The sequence below is a fragment of the Arachis ipaensis genome, chromosome B4 (assembly GCF_059453495.1).
Source record: "Arachis ipaensis isolate K30076 ecotype BB chromosome B4, ASM5945349v1, whole genome shotgun sequence".
Lineage (NCBI taxonomy): Eukaryota > Viridiplantae > Streptophyta > Magnoliopsida > Fabales > Fabaceae > Arachis > Arachis ipaensis.
The window spans coordinates 92,377,985-92,395,482 of record NC_142439.1 but is presented as its reverse complement, the minus strand read 5'-3'; the positions used below and the strand labels follow the sequence as shown (position 1 = coordinate 92,395,482).

At 34.3% G+C, this 17,498-nt stretch overlaps 1 protein-coding gene across 3 annotated transcripts; it reads left to right on the top strand.

The window, feature by feature from the left end:
- The first annotated feature begins 1,855 nt into the window (after window positions 1-1,855).
- Window positions 1,856-5,383, top strand: LOC107639424 (GRAS family transcription factor). 3 transcript variants are annotated; one of them, XR_001620132.2, is made up of 3 exons: window positions 1,856-2,095; window positions 2,513-4,924; window positions 5,020-5,383. XR_001620132.2 is itself a non-coding variant. In XM_016342919.3 (2 exons), exon 2 carries the CDS (start codon window positions 2,635-2,637, stop codon window positions 4,858-4,860), a length of 2,226 nt encoding a protein of 741 aa, XP_016198405.1. In that variant the 5' UTR covers window positions 1,965-2,095; window positions 2,530-2,634; the 3' UTR covers window positions 4,861-5,383. The 3 variants fall into 3 exon arrangements, 1 of the variants encoding a protein (XP_016198405.1); XR_015880873.1 differs by having other exon boundaries at window positions 1,867-2,095; window positions 2,530-4,924; XM_016342919.3 differs by having other exon boundaries at window positions 1,965-2,095; window positions 2,530-5,383.
- Window positions 5,384-17,498: the final 12,115 nt, after the last annotated feature.

Here is a 17,498-nt window from a genome sequence, read left to right as displayed (position 1 = left end):
AGTAGTTCGAATCAAGTAGGGTCGAATTAGACAACCATAATTCGAATTTAGTCAATTCGAATTAGATGCATGACGTGACAAGAAGTTCGAATCATATTGATTCGAATTACTCCCATCTTGTAACAAATTCTAATAAATTTTTTTAATGAATTTATTTAAATTATACTACAAAAAATATTTTATTCTATGCAAAATAATTTTAAAAAAATGGCTTAAAAATATTTTTTAAATTATTTTGCATACAATAAAATATTTTTTTTGTAGTATAATTTAAATAAATTTATTAAAAAATATTCATGAGCTATCAAGAATGGGTAGAAGAGTATTGTATAAAATTCGAATTGCTTACCGTATAATTTGAATAATGCTTGGTTTGGTAAAACTTTTACTTTTTAAGAGTAGCTTATGAAAGCTGTCTTTTAAAATACGACTTTTTAAAAGCTACAGCACTTGCATTTGGTAAAATCACATTAAAAATAGCTTTTAATAAGCACAAGTACTATAATTATGTTTAGTAAAACAGCTTTTAAAAATTAAAAAAAAAAATTATAATAAACATATTTATAACGAAGAATAATATTTTTTTTTTTCAAATTTTAGAGACCAATAATTTAAATATTTATTTGATTTACTCTCTATATTAATATAAATAGAGTTATCATTAGTCAATAATAAAACTTGTACTGATACGTCTATTACCCATTTATATATATTGACTCACTTATACAAATTACAAAAAATGAGACACATATCTCAAGTAAAATTATATAAAGATTGTGTTAGAATTTGTGAAGGTTAGGTTGAGAAATTAGAAATATATGAGGATTCCAATGGCAATATAATGACAGGAAATATGTGTGAAAAAATAAATAAAATATATTTTTTAATTGTTTTGTATGGAATAAAATATTTTTTTTAATTTCTAAATTATTATTGACTATGTAGAGTACTTTATTTAAAATTTGAGTACATGCATATATTTACCTAAGTCATTAGAACATTACAAATTTTTATAGTACTCCTAACATTTTTTAAGCCATTTTTTTTAAATTGTTTTGCATAGAATAAAATATTTTTTGTAGTATAATTTAAATAAATTCATTAAAAAAATTTATTAAAAAATATTTATGAGCTATTAAAAATGGACAAAAGTGTATGGTATGAAATTCGAATTGATAGCTCATTAATATTTTAAAGAAGTCTCGTAATTAAATATTTTGTTAGCTTTTTCTTAATGCATGAAATAAAATATATATTTTTTAATTTTTAAATTATTATTTTTTTAATAAATCAAGGTGTAATTCAAATCACCCTGATTCGAATTACTGTATGTGTGTAATTCGAGTCAGGTTGATTCGAATTAGTGTGTGTGCGTGTGGGTATAATTATGATTCGAATTATATGTAAATGGAGTTCGAATGGAGTAGATTTGAACTATATAAAAATAGCTATTGGTAGATTTATGAAGCAGTTTTTTATTTGGCTTATTTGTGTAAATTTTTTCTTCTCTTGGTTTAATACAGTGATTTGCCCTAAAAATTTTGTTGATTTTTTAAAAAATTAATTAATAATTTATCTAAAGTATAAATTTTTAGAAATTTATTTATTATTTTATTTTTATTTAAAAATATGTTGATAACTAATGAATTATTTTATATATAAAATAAGATTTAAAGATGGAAGATTTATTTTAAATTTATTCTTAAATATCTTTTATTAAGTGATGAGTGTTATATTTTTTATTAATTAAATTACTTTTATTTTTATTTATTATATTTTATATTAATGACATATATTTTAAATTTAAATTTTAATATTAAGATTTTAAATTTTAAAATGTAAAATTTAAAATGTGAAGAGTGTTGCATCTTTTAGTTTTTAAAAAACGGATTATTACTTTATGAGAGATTGAGAGTTAAATAATTATTCGACGAACTCTATTTTGATTTAAGCTCACTTAGAAAGCTCTTTCGGCCCTGACCCGGAAAAAAAAAAAAAAAAGAAAGCTCTTTCGGCAATCGGTACCCTTTTCATTGTTTATCCAAAGCTTCCTGTGTTGGGGACTTGTGCTGTGGTGGGTCTGCCATGCTGAGAGGTAAGCATCTCTCTCTCTCTCTCTCTCTGGTCATGTCTGTTTCAACGTTTTCTGTTTCTTGCTCCCGTTGTTCTTCATTCTCATTACTATCACTACTTTCATTTTCTTTCTATTTTTTAATTATTATTTTCAAATGTTATGCTAATTTCATTTCTTCTATTTATAGAGCTCTGCGTTTGAAATACGGTAGCTTTTGGTGTCGTCTAATGTAGAAAAGTAGCGGCTACTTTCTACATGTTTCTCTTATTTGTCATCTTTTTATTTTTTATTTTTTACTTATTTATTTGTAAATCCTGTTTTCATCTTTTGATTTTTTTTCCTTTTTCTTTTTAATTCCACATGATGATACCTATTAAGTTTGACTTTATTTTCTTAATATTTATTTTTTGTTTATATGGTTGTGTTTTGATTTTGAAGGATTCTGTTTTTCTTAGAGGGAGAGAGCGAGTGGTTCAAATAGAAGAGGAAAAAGTTGTTATTGAAGATTGATTAGGAATAAAAAATTTGAATTTTTATGTCAAGAAAAGATAGCATAGTATATGATAATGGATCCACATCTTCATGGATTTGGTGGTTCCACAAAGGAATTCCGGTTGGAGAATCAGTCTTTGCCAATTCTGCAGAATCAGAGGTTTGAAAATGGTTTATTTGATCAAAGTAGGGAGTTTGGTTACCTTCAGTCCAATCTTCTGCCACCAGCTAATAATACACATTCATCCTCAATTTTGACAAATGATGAGCCTTCTCCGGAGGATTGCGATTTTTCTGATGCAATTTTAGGTTACATCAATCAAATCCTAATGGAAGAAGACATGGAAGACAAGACATGTATGCTTCAAGATTCTTTGGATCTTCAAGTTGCCGAGAAATCGTTATATGAGGTGATAGGTGAAAAGTATCCATCTCAGCCATTAGGGATTAATCCAAATGATGGGGAAGGAGTTAATGACTTGTTTGAAAACTATGGTAGTGATCTTGTTAATGACGGCGATCTTAGTAGCATTGTTATGAGTAGTTCGTTTCTTCGGAACTCAGAGGAAGTACATCGCCAAAACTCTCAAGGGAATAGCATTTCACAGTCATCTCATAGTTCTTCGAATAGTGTAATAAGCAGCTTGGAAGGTCCTGTTGAATCTCCAAATAGCATTCTTCAGGTGCCAGATATGAGCAGTGAGAGTCAATCTATTTTGCAATTTCAGAAGGGTGTCGAGGAGGCTAGTAAATTTCTTCCAAGTGGAAATGGTCTCTTTTCCAATTTTAGTCCAGCTAAGTTGTCGTCACCATTAGAGCCTAAATTGGGGACCAATGCATTTTCTGTTAAGGTAGAGAAGGATGATGGCGAGTCTTTTCTAGCAGGATCCAAGGGAAGAAAGCATTCTGACAGGGAAGAGGGAGACAACGAAGAAAATAGAAGCAGCAAGCAAGCTGCAGTTTATTCGGAACCTACATTGCGGTCAGATATGATTGATATATTCCTGCTTCACAGCGCAGGGGATGGTAAGCAACATTATATGGCACGTCGCGATGCTTTACAGAATAAGAACACGGACAAGATGTTGCCGAGAAATGGTAAGTCAAAAGCATCGAAAACTGGGAAGGGGCGTGGTAAGAAACAAAATGGGAGAAAAGAAGTGGTTGATTTGAGAACCCTTCTGGTTCTTTGTGCACAAGCTGTTGCAGCCGATGACTCCAAAAGTGCCCATGAGTTTCTTAAGCAGATCAAGCAGCACTCGAGTCCTTTTGGAGATGGAAGTCAGAGGTTAGCTCATATGTTTTCAGATGGCCTCGAGGCACGCTTGGCAGGCACTGGAAGCCAAATCTATAAAGGCTTAATTTGTAAAAGAACATCAGCAGCTGATGTTCTTAAAGCATACCATCTCTACCTTGCTGCTTGCCCATTTAGAAAGATTTCAAATTTTATGTCAAACATTACAATTAGGACATCTTGTGCAGACTCAATGAGAGTTCATGTTATAGATTTTGGTATCCTTTATGGTTTCCAGTGGCCGACTTTTATTCAGAGGCTTTCGTGGAGATCTGGGGGACCACCGAAACTTCGGATCACAGGAATTGACTTCCCACAACCTGGTTTCAGGCCTGCGGAGAGAATCGTAGAAACGGGACGTCGCTTGGCAGCTTATGCTGAAACTTTCAATGTCCCATTTGAGTACAACGCCATAGCGAAAAAGTGGGAAACAATTCAACTCGAAGAACTGAAGATCGATAGAGATGAGTATGTTGTTGTTACTTGTTTTTATCGAGGCAAAAACTTATTGGATGAATCTGTGGTGGTGGAAAGTCCAAGGAATAAGTTCCTCAATTTGATAAGGAAGATCAACCCGGATATCTTCATTCATGGCATTATTAATGGGGCCTTTAATGCCCCTTTTTTTGTTACTCGATTCAGGGAAGCACTGTTTCACTACTCTTCACTGTTTGACATGCTTGAAACTATTGTGCCTCGTGAAGACTGGGAGAGGATGCTGATTGAGAAGGAGATATTCGGGCGAGAAGCATTGAATGTTATAGCCTGTGAAGGCTGCGAGAGAGTCGAGCGGCCAGAGACATATAAGCAGTGGCAAGTCCGAATATTAAGGGCCGGGTTTATGCAACAACCTTTTGATCCTAAGTTAATAGGGATGGCAATGGATAAAGTAAGGTCTGGCTTTCACAAGGATTTCCTAATTGATGAAGATGGTCAGTGGCTGGTGCAAGGTTGGAAGGGGCGAATCATTTACGCACTCTCTTGTTGGAAACCTGCATGACTAAGATGGTACGACCACATCCGCTGAGGGTTTTCTGAATTGGTTTTAGTCATGAGGATTTCAGGTAATGTAGCCACCCCATATTTTTCAGTTCATCTGGAAAAATATGGCTTGTGTGATTGTTATGCATTGTGAACTGAATCTGATGAAATTGAACAGGGCATGTGCAATTTGGTTCAAGCTGCGAGCTCGGTTCACCAAAACATGGTTACTTGGATAGCCTGGCAAGGAATCAGAGAATGGTTTAACCATTTGTGAGTTGTACCACATGCCTTTCAGCGTTAGATCATTTAGGAAGTTTATAGTTTGATTCCTGACGTGGGTTTTCAGATTAATCCAATCTAGTGTTGTAGATTAGTTTGCCTTGTAATAAAGTCAATCTTTTGAGTTTGATTGCTGTTTCCAATTTTGAGGTTAATACCCTGACACCTTTTGTAGGTAACTTAACTGAAGATGATATAGCTTGTGTACTTTTTTTCTGTGAACACAATCTAATGTGACATATTATCTGGTTCTCATGGTAGTTAATGACTCACGAAGTACTTAGAAGAAAAGAAAGATCTCTTTAGAATGGAGAAATTATCTAAATAAAAAGTTTAGCCTTTTATTCTTTTTATTTTAGTTTTTGGAGACAATGGCAGGAAGAAAATTTCAGGCATCACACTGGTAAACCACACTGGATTTTGGTTCACCTAAATAATGTAAGCTTTACAAGTAAGAAGACGTAAATTCTGGAATTTGAAGATTTGGTTACCTCGACAATACCCCAAACATAAACAATTCAAAACCCCTTACCAATATCACAATCTAGGGTCATCATGTTTGAAAAATAATAAATAAATAAATACATAAATTGATTTCTAAAGAATTTTAGATCAAATACTTTTGTTTTCAATAAATATTTATTTTATAAAAGGTTCTGAGAATTATTTTCGTTAGAGAGATTGGTTTTACCGTTATTTTGAAAGGAGACTAATTTGTTTTAAAGTGTTATTTTTAATCTTTAATTGTGTTATAATAAACTTTATTACCGATTTATTTATTCATCATATATATTAAAAATTTGATCGCAAATGAGAATAATGAGTGTTTTTCGATTTGAAATTCTTTCGGGATTAATTTGAGTGTTTTCTAAAAAGTAATTTGATTTACTTGTAGTTATTGGAAATGAGTCAATGAACAAAAGTGGTACGACATCTCTATACAAATTCTCAAGAATTTATAGACGTGTGAAACATTAAGGATGTTGCAGATGAACTGTTCATTAAATAATTTCGTTAAGTGCCTAATGACTAGTTTCGCTTTCAACCCTGTTGATTTCTAAAAGAAGTAGTCGAACTTATTATTTATTTTGGAGTATTTCAATGGTATACACAACATTTAATAGTGGTGCGGTGCCGTGGTGGTCCTCGTTCCTGGGATGTGATTGTTTTACGAGATATTCCCAAAAGGGGTAGAAATAGAATTCATTCCTCAAGCAATTGAAAGTATAGCCATGGGAACCTAAAAGCTGTTATATTAGTATATTTTCAGACAATCTTTTTTTATTTTGATAATTTTTCCAAAAAATTCGTAGAACTCGTTAGAACGGTTTTATTTGTGATTTTGTAGGGCTATAATGACTAGATTTTATTCAGGATAAAATTTATTGTTTTTAATATTTTTTAAAAATTTATTAATATTTAATTTATTTTAATTTTATCTTTAATATTATTGATAATTTTAATATTACTGTTGTCGTTAAATTTTATATAGTCAACAATTAGTCAATTAGTCAATTTTTTTTAACAGTTTTACGTGCTAGTCATTATTTGGTTAAAAAATTTTAATATGGAAATAATATTCTATATATGCCCCAAGATGAAACTGTGAGGTATTATTCTGGGATGTTGTGGGCCTTATGTTTCTCCCACTATACGAAAACTGTTTAAATTTAATTTTTTTTAAAATTTGTTTCTTTCATATCTCGCACTGTGCGAGGAAGTAATTCGAAAAAGGGCCTATCAGCCATCTCACACCATGCGACAAACTTTTTTATTTTATTTTTTAAAATAAATCAAATTGTTCACAGCGAAAAAATTTTTGACAATATTTTTGTCAGTTCGTTGAGTGGAGGAATATTATTTTATCTTGTAAAATATTAATATTTTAATATTAATTTTAAAAAAATTTAATTATTTTATTAAATTAACAATTAAAATATTAATATCTACTCTCCTATATAAAAGAGTTAACCGAATTTGCAAATGAGTTCACTTTCACTCCTCTCTTTATATTCAGATTCATTTTCACTCTTCTCTTAACAAAATTTTCATTTCTATCCCTTTTTTCAAAATGTTTGTAGTGTGTCACAATTTTTTTTAGTTTTTGTTGTAAGAATAAGGAAGCTAATGTGAGTGTATTGGTATATTTTGATCGTAAAGTTATATCATATAGAACTGAGGGTGTAAAATTTATTTGTTGAAATCTAATTTCTTTTACTATTTCTTGCACGTTATTATTTGAAGAGTGAAAAAATAGATTATGCCAACATTTACACGGAGATATTTCAAAAAGAATTAGTAATATTTTATAAAGGCAATCGATGTTATTTTTCGGTGGTGTGATACAATTTCAATCGATAAATGTGATTGATGAAGCCACTATACTAGAGATATTAATAATTTATAGACAGAATCAAGCTCATGTGCCAATCTTGGAGTTGAATGTTGAGTTCAAGTAATTGGATAATACCCACAAAGGAGATGAATCATTGCTAAGTGAAGGAGACAATATAGACTAGGAAGAAAACAATAGTGATAGTGAAGAAGAGTTCTTAGCCAACAATGACATGTTGGGAGGAAGTGACGAAGGGAACGAGAGTTGTCCTGAATGAGAGTTCTTTCATGTGTGCTCTGGACCTCGACACTATGCTGCACCAGAATTTGTTGAGTTTGCAAACCCAAGTATGTGACTTTATCATTTTGTAAAGAATGTTGGTAAAATTTTAATTTTATTTTTAAAGAATGTTGATTATCTCAAGATTTCGCATGTAGCTACAGTAGTTGATATTAAAATTCTTTTACACTGAAAAAAATAACAAATAAGTTTCATTATTTTGCTTGATATTGTAACTGCATGAAACAAACTGCCTATAGGCCAGTGATATTTTAATTTTATTTTGAGTTAAGATGTTAAACGCTGTGAGTACTATAAGAAAAAGCAATATTTGTAACAAAAAAAATTGTTACAAAAAATCAAAATTTTGAAACAAAAGAATTTTGTAACAAAAAAAGGGGCCCTTGCCAGTATGTCCCGTTACAAAAAGTTTTTGTAACAAAAAATGGAACTGTTACAATTCAAAGTGATATTTTGTAACAAATTTTTCTGATACAAAAAATCAGAAGTCGTTACAAAAGTGGTAACAAATTTTGATCTTCAAGGTATTTTTGGTGACAATCTATTTTTTCCTATCATTAAATTTTGTTACAAAATGTAACTTGATTTTGTAATGTTTTTTTTTTCTTTAGTTACAAAAGCAAAATAATTATTTTGTAACAATTTTTTTAATACAAATTGCATGCATAATTTACTAAATTATTTTTTAAATTAACTAATATATTAACTATTTTAATAAGCAAGTCTACATTTATATAATATGCAAAAACATACATAATTCAAACATGCCTCATTTAGCTAAAATTGTTTTAAAACAAAATAACATTAGTGAGTACATTGATTAGTTCTACAAGTTATATGTCTTGCATAAGTTCAACAAAAAGTTAAAAGTTCTAGCATAGATTAGTGTCTCTATGAATCAAAATATTCTTGAGCCCTCAAGGTAGCATGTGGTCACCATTTCAACACTTTTGTAAATAAGAAAAACCAAAACAAAAAATTAGAAACAAGATATAACACTAATTATAATTTTTTCCATTAAGTTTTATCCAAAATGTTTAGAAAAATTTCGGCAGAACCTCCCCTAAAACTTGGATATTTCCACCGTCTACGGTTCCAACAAAAACAACCAATTCGCAACTTATTTCTCAGCCAATACACAACCAAATTTATCAAACCAAATAATAGGACATTTGTCATTTCTCAACCATGACACAAGTAAAATGTGATAAATAGATCCATATACAAATTAAACTATACTACTAATATAGGAATCATCTAGGAAAATATATTAAAATCATAAGCAATTTTATGAGTACCTTTAGGGTCTATTAGCATTTGAAACCCATGCGTAACATCTAGCAACCTCCGGTAAGATACACACGAAATACATGCAGGATCATCATTAAAACCATCATACTTGCCGACCATCGATGAACAGATCGGATTAACCAACCAATAGAAGCATATCGTCGATTACCTGCTCCTATGATTCGAATACACATCAATTGGCGGGCTCCGCTGTTATCGGCCATCATTAACCAATGAGATTGTAAAGCGGGTACTAATATTGCAGATTGATGCATTTCGGTTAAAACACCTCAAAAAACCCGATTTGTGCGGATTCTTCCCCCAACTAACGAAGAGATCTTGGCGGAATTGCCACATATGAAATTGAGCACAATTTTGCAAAGAAATAGCCCGCTTGTTTTCTTCAATACGTGTTCTGAAATTTTAGTTTACAGGCACATTCTTAAAAAATAATTAATTCTAATGCATATCTGGTTTAAAAATTAAGAACAGCTAATATAATACCAAAGCTGCATGGTGGTATGTCACTTACCTATGAACCATATTATAGCAGCAAGAAAGAAAATGGATGTTAAACAAAGTGTTGTTTTCCTCCAGTCATTAATATGATCCTGTGCAGGAAAACTGTTTTGCTTAGAATAAAAACAAATGTTAAAATAGGAACAAATACAGGCAAAAGGCTGGAACAGCCAGCAGGTCAGTAAATCATGAGTATGGATGCATCAAAATGTAAAACGTAAGGCAGCACAGTACTTGTTACTAGTTTTGTCAACTTCTTTTCCATATATGTTAATTCAAGAGGGATGTTGAAAGTTGCCTAACCAAACTAAGATGTGAAACCCTTTTACATCAAAGGGAGAGATGAGAAAGAGAGAACAGTTTGGCTAAGTGAAGTGTAACTAAAAGTAACCTGCAGGATGCCAACAATATCAGGAAAAATAAGGTGTAACCTGCAGGATGCCAACAAGTGGTGAGGAAGGCACATCACCAAAGATATGGATTGAAACTGTAGATATTGCCATGGACAGCGCCCTCAAAATTGGTTTTACACAATGAAGAGAAACATAATTTACAGGAGCCTACAAAAAGGGACACAAATTTAAGACTAGAGTTTTATGTTATATATCATTATCAGGTTCTTATGAACATGCAGTAACATGCAAGAAGATGAAATACCAACCATCTGAATCTAGAACAGCCAGTCCAATATAAAGTAATTGATTGCAATTATTATGCAAGTAAAATGGTAGGTTGACCCAAAAGAAAAAGAAAAACCCTTCAAGTGGCTCATAATGTTACCTGATGAGCGGATAATTTATACGCTTTTTGGCATTGTTTTTAGGTATTTTTTAGTATGATTTAGTTATTTTTTACTATGCTTTTATTAGTTTTTATGCAAAATTCATATTTCTGGACTTTACTATGAGTTTGTATATTTTTATGTGATTTCAGGTATTTTCTGGCTGAAATTGAGGGACTTGAGCAAAAATCTGATTCAGAGGCTGAAAAAGGACTGTAGATGCTGTTGGATTCTGACCTCCATGCACTCGAAATGGATTTTCTGGAGCCACAGAAGCCCAATTGGCGCACTCTTAATTGCGTTGGAAATTAGACATCCAGGGCTTTTCAACAATATATAATAGTCCATACTTTGCCCGAGTTTTGACGACGCAAATTAGTGTTTAACGCCAAGTCTTTACCCTATTCTGGCGTTAAACGCCAGAACTGGCATAAAAACTGGAGTTAAACGCCAGAAACAGGCAGCAACTTAGCGTTTAACTCCAAGAGAAGCCTCTACACGTGTAAGGCTCAATGCTCAGCCTAAGCACACACCAAGTGGGCTCCGGAAGTGGATTTCTGCACTATTTGCACTTAGTTACTTATTTTCTGTAACCCTGGCTACTAGTTTAGTATAAAAACAACTTTTAGAGACTTACTATGTACCTGATGACATTTCTACACTTTACATTGTATTTTTGACGGAATGAGTCTCTAAACCCCATGATTGGGGGTGAGGAGCTCTGCTGTGTCTCGATGAATTAATGCAATTACTTCTGTTTTCTATTCAATCACACTTGTTTCTGTTCTAAGATACCCGCTCGTACTTAACCGTGATGAATGTGATGATCCATGACACTCATCACCATTCTCAACCTATGAACGCATGCCTGACAACCACTTCCGTTCTACCTTAGATTGAGTGTGTATCTCTTAGCTTCCTGGTTCATGATCAGAGTCTTCGTGGTATAGGCTAGAATTATTGGCGGCCATTCCTGAGATCCGGAAAGTCTAAACCTTGTCTGTGGTATTCCGAGTAGGATCTGGGAAGGGATGAATGTGACGAGCTTCAAACTCGTGAGTGTTGGGCGTAGTGACAAACGCAAAAGAATCAACGGATTCTATTCCAACATGAGTGAGAACCAACAGATGATTAGCCGTGCGGTGACAGCGCATTTGGACTATTTTCACTGAGAGGACAGATGGTAGCCATTGACAACGGTGATCCACCAACATACAGCTTGCCATGGAAGGAGACCTGCGTGCGTGAAGAAGAAGACAGTAGGAAAGCAGAGATTCAGAAGACAGAGCATCTCCAAAATCTCAATCTGTTCTCCATTACTGCATAACAAGTATTATTTATTTTATGTTAATTACTCTTCATAAACCCAATCATTTTTATTATTAATTTCCTGACTAAGAATTACAAAATAATCATAGCTTGCTTCAAGCCGACAATCTTCGTGGGATCGACCTTTACTCACGGAAGGTATTACTTGGATGACTCAGTACACTTGCTGGTTAGTTGTGCGGAATTGCAAAAGTGTGATTGTGATTTCGTGCACCAAGTTTTTGGCGCCGTTGCTGGGGATTGTTCGAGTTTGGACAACTGACGGTTTATTTTGTTGCTTAGATTAGGAATAATTTATTTTTGTTGGTTTAGAGTCACTAGAATTGCATCTGCTATTTTCCTTTCAAAAATACTATTTTTCTTTATTAAATTTTAATTTTTCTTTGAGTCTTCTGTTTGAGTTTAGATTCATATTTTAAGTTTGGTGTCAATTGCATGTTTTTATTTTCCTTTAAATTTTCGAATTTGTATTCATTGTTCTTTCTTGATCTTCAAGTTGTTCTTGCTATTTTACTTATTTGATCTTTAGTTTTTCCTGTTCTGTGTCTTTTCTTGTTTTTCTTGTGCGTTTTCAAATTATCAATATTCAAAAAAAATTTATATACATTAAATACCTTTTTAAAACACGTTAAATTTATAGCTCAGTTGGCTAGAGCGTTGTGCTTATGTTCTTGGTAATTGGGTATCTTTCTTTTAAAAATTTTTCAAAAATAATTTTTCTTTGATTAAATCTTGTGTCAAACTTTTAAGTTTGGTGTTCTCTTGTTATTTTTCTTTAATTTTTGAAAATTTATTTTTAGTTTTCTAAAAGTTTTAAGTTTGGTGTTCTTTTTATGTTCGTGAGTCTTTGAATTTTATTCTTGTTGTTCTTGTGAGTCTTCAAGGTGTTCTTGAGTCTTCTTTATATTTTGATCTTAAAATTTTTAAGTTTGGTGTTCCTTGGTGTTTTTCCTCCAAAATTTTCGAAAAACAAGGAGCATTAGATCTAAAAATTTTAAGTCTTGTATCTTTTGTGTATTCTTCTCTTTCCTCATAAAATTCAAAAATAATAAAAAAAATATCCTTTCCTTTAATTGCTCATAATTTTCGAATTCATTAGGTTGATTTGGTCAAAATTTTTAAAATCATATCTTTTTCAAAATCTTATCTTATCTTTTCCAATCTCAAATTTTAAAATCATACCTTTTTCAAATCTTTTTAATTAATTACTTATTTTAATTTTCAATTTTCTTTTTATCTATTTTTCTAATTTTCAAAATTATAGTTAATTTTTTTATTATTTTATTTTATTTTATTTTCCGTTTAATTTTCGGTATTCAAAAAAAAATTTGAAAAATTAATTTTTTTTTATTTTACAATCCACATCATCTCCCTTTCTCAATCATGGATCTAAGTGGAAATGAACAGTCCAGAAGCACTTTGGGGTCATATGCTAATCCCACTACTGTTGCATATTGGATTAGTATCTGTATACCTCCCATCAAAGCAAGCAGTTTTGAGCTAAATCCTCAGCTCATTGTCATGGTGTAGCAAAACTGCCAGTATTCCGGTCTTCCACAGGAAGAACCTACTGAGTTTCTGGCATAGTTCTTGCAAATTGCTGACACAGTACGTGACAAGAAAGTAGATCAGGATGTCTACAGATTATTACTGTTTCCATTTGCTGTAAAAGATCAAGCTAAGAGGTGGTTAAATAACCAACCTACAGCAAGCATAAGAACATGGAAACAGTTATCAGACAAATTCCTGAATCAATATTTCCCTCCAAAAAGGATGACACAGCTAAGGCTGGACATCCAAGGCTTTAAACAAGAAGATGATGAATCCCTTTATAACGCCTGGGAGAGGTACAGAGGGATGCTAAGGAAGTGCCCCTCTAAAATATTTTCAGAGTGGGTGCAGTTAGACATCTTCTACTACGGGCTTACAGAAAAAGCTCAGGTATCTCTAGACCACTCAGCTGGTGGATCTATACACATGAGAAAGACTATTGAAGAGGCTCAAGAGCTTATCGATATAGTTGCTAGAAATCAGCATCTGTACATAAGTAATGAGTCCTCCATGAAAGAAGAAGATAAGGCAGTATCTACTGACTTTAGTCCTCAAGAACAAGTTGCTGAACTCAATCAGCAACTATCTTCTATAACAAGGCAGTTAACAGAAATTAAGGAGATGCTACAAGAAACCAAAAATGCTAACAAGGATATGGAATCACAACTGAATCAGACAAAATAGCAGTTATCAAAATAGATAACAGAGGAGTGCCAAGCAGTTCAATTAAGAAGTGGAAAAGCATTAAATACCTCAACTCAAAGCAGCAGAAAGCCAAGAAAAGAACAGCTGACAGAGGATGAGCAACCTGCTACCCGAAATCCCTCTGAGGACAGTAAGAGCCCAGAGAGGAATAAATCTGGCTTTCAAACGTCAGAAAAGGGTGAAGAACTGGCGTTAAACGCCCAATCCATGTCTAGTTCTGGCGTTCAAACGCCAGAAAAGGGTAGGAATCTGGCGTTAAACGCCCAATCCATGTCCAGTTCTGGCGTTCAAACGCTAGTGAGGGATCAGACACCTGCAAGTGCTGATAATAACTCCCTCAAGAAGGCTTCTCAACCTGCCTCTGTTGGAAATAAATCTGCAGCAACTAAGGTTGAAGAATATAAAGCCAAAATGCCTTATCCTCAGAAACTCCACCAAGCGGAACAGGATAAACAATTTGCCCGCTTTACAGACTATCTCAGGACTCTTGAAATAAAGATTCCGTTTGCAGAGGCACTTGAGCAAATACCTTCTTATGCTAAGTTCATGAAAGAGATCTTAAGTCATAAGAAGGATTGGAGGGAAACTGAAAAAGTCTTCCTCACTGAAGAGTGCAGTGCAGTTATTTTAAAGAGCTTACCAGAAAAGCTTAAGGATCCTGGGAGCTTTATGATACCATGCACATTAGAGGGTACTTGTACCAAGACAGCTCTATGTGATCTTAGGGCAAGTATCAACCTAATCCCTGCATCCACTATCAGAAAGCTTGGCTTAACTGAAGAGGTCAAACCAACCAAGATCTATCTTCAACTTGCTAATGGCTCCATTAAATACCCATTAGGCATAATTGAGGACATGATTGTCACAGTTGGGCCATTTGCCTTTCCCACTGACTTTGTAGCGCTGGAAATAGAAGAGCACAAGAGTGCAACTTTCATTCTAGGAAGACCTTTCCTAGCAACTGGACGAACCCTCATTGATGTCCAAAAAGGGGAAGTGACCTTGAGAGTCAATGAGGATGAGTTTAAGTTGAATGTTGTCAAAGCTATGCAGCATCCAGACACACTAAACGACTGCATGAGCGTTGATATTATTGACTCTCTGGTGGAAGAGGTTAATATAACTGAGAGTCTCGAATCAGAGCTAGAGGACATTTTTAAAGATGTTCAGCCTGATCTGGAGGAACCAGAGGAAACAAAAGAACCTCTGAAAACTCCTCAGGAAGAGGAGAAACCTCCTAAACCCAAGCTCAAACCACTACCACCATCCCTGAAATATGTATTTCTGGGAGAAGTTGACACCTTTCCTGTAATCATAAGCTCTGCTTTAGAGCCACAGGAAGAGAAAGCACTAATTCAGGTGCTCAGGACACACAAAACAGCTTTGGGTGGTCCATAAGTGATCTTAAGGGAATTAGCCCAACCAGATGCATGCACAAGATCCTATTGGAGGATAATGCTAAGCCAGTGGTTCAACCACAGAGGCGGCTAAATCCAGCCATGAAGGAGGTAGTGCAGAAAGAGGTCACTAAATTACTGGAGGCTGGGATTATTTATCCTATTTCTGACAGCCCTGGGAGAGCCCTGTCCAAGTTATCCCCAAAAAGGGAGGCATGACAGTGGTTCATAATGAAAAGAATGAATTGGTTCCTACAAGAACAATTACAGGGTGGCGTATGTGTATTGATTACAGAAGGCTCAATACAGCCACCAGGAAGGATCACTTTCCTTTACCATTCATAGACCAGATGCTAGAAAGACTAGTAGGTCATGAATACTACTGTTTTTTGGATGGCTATTCAGGTTACAATCAAATTGCAGTAGATCTTCAGGACAAAGAGAAAACAGCATTCACATGTCCTTCTGGAGTGTTTGCCTACAGAAGGATGCCTTTTGGTCTGTGCAATGCACCTGCGACCTTTAAGAGGTGCATGCTCTCTATCTTCTCTGATATGGTAGAGAAATTTCTGGAAGTCTTTATGGATGACTTTTCAGTATTTGGAGACTCATTTAGCTCATGCCTTGACCATTTAGCACTTGTTCTAAAAAGATGCTAAGAGACCAACCTAGTTTTAAACTGGGAAAAATGTCACTTTATGGTGACTGACGGAATTGTCCTTGAGCATAAAATTTCAAACAAAGGAATAGAGGTGGATCAAGCTAAAGTAGAGGTAATTGAAAAATTACCATCACCTGCCAATGTTAAGGTAATCAGAAGCTTTCTGGGGCATGCAGGATTCTACAGGAGGTTTATAAAGGATTTTTCAAAAATCGTAAAACCTCTGAGTAATCTGCTAGCTGCTGACACATCATTTGTCTTTGACACAGGGTGTTTGCAGGCCTTTGAGACTCTGAAGGCTAAGTTGGTCACAGCACCTGTCATTTCTACACCAGACTGGACATTACCATTCGAATAATGTGTGATGCCAGTGACCATGCTATTGGTGCAGTATTGGGACAGAGGCATGGCAAGCTGGTGCACGTCATTTACTATGCTAGTCGTGTTTTAAATGATGCGCAGAAAAATTACACAACCACAGAAAAGGAATTGCTTGTAGTGGTTTATGCCATTGACAAGTTTAGATCTTACTTAGTAGGATCAGAAGTGATTGTGTACACTGACCATGCCGCTCTAAAATATCTCCTCACAAAGCAAGATTCAAAACCCAGACTCATAAGATGGGTGTTGCTTCTGCAAGAGTTTGATATATAAATAAGAGATAGAAAAGGGACAGAGAATCAAGTAGCCGATCACCTGTCCCGGATAGAACCAGTAGCAGGAGCATCTCTCCCTCCTACTGAGATCTCTGAAACCTTTCCAGATGAGCAATTATTTGCTATTCAGGAAGCTCCATGGTTTGCAGACATTGCAAACTATAAGGCTCAATAATGTCAAGCTATTGACTGTAAAGAAGCGCTTATGGAGAGGCAACCCAATCTTATTTATCTATGTTATTTACTTTTTCATTTCATTTTCCATTGTTATTTTATGTTTTCTTTAGGTTGATGATCATGTGGAGTCATAAAAACAGCTGCAGAATTAAAGCAGAATCAAAAACAGCATAAAAAATAGCACACCTTGGGGGACAGATTTACTGGCATTTAAACACCAGTAAGTGTAACAGAATGGGCGTTAAACACCCAGCCTGGAACCATTCTGGGTGTTTAACGCCAGAAAGAAGCAACAAGCTGGCGTTTAACGCCAGAACAGAGCACCAAGTTGGCATTAAACGCCAGAAAGGGAAGAAAAGTTGGCGTTAAACGCCAGAAACAGGCTGCAACCTGGCGTTTAACACCAGAATTGCACTCTAAGGGCATTTTGCACGCCTAAATGGAGCAGGGATGAGAAGTCCTTGACCCCTCAGGATCTGTGGACCCCCAGGATCCCCACCTATCTCACCATTCAAATTCTAACCATTCCCCTCCCAGACGCACCCATTCACACACCTCAATCTCCTCCACTTCTCCTTCTATTCCCTTCTTTCTTCTTTTGCTCAAGGATGAGCAAACCTTTTAAGTTTGGTGTGGACAAATTTCCATAACCATTTGTGGCACCAAAGGCCGGA

Bases quoted from the DNA above. Each gene is read 5' to 3' on its own strand.
- LOC107639424 (XM_016342919.3), top strand. From the start codon at position 2,635: ATGATAATGGATCCACATCTTCATGGATTTGGTGGTTCCACAAAGGAA.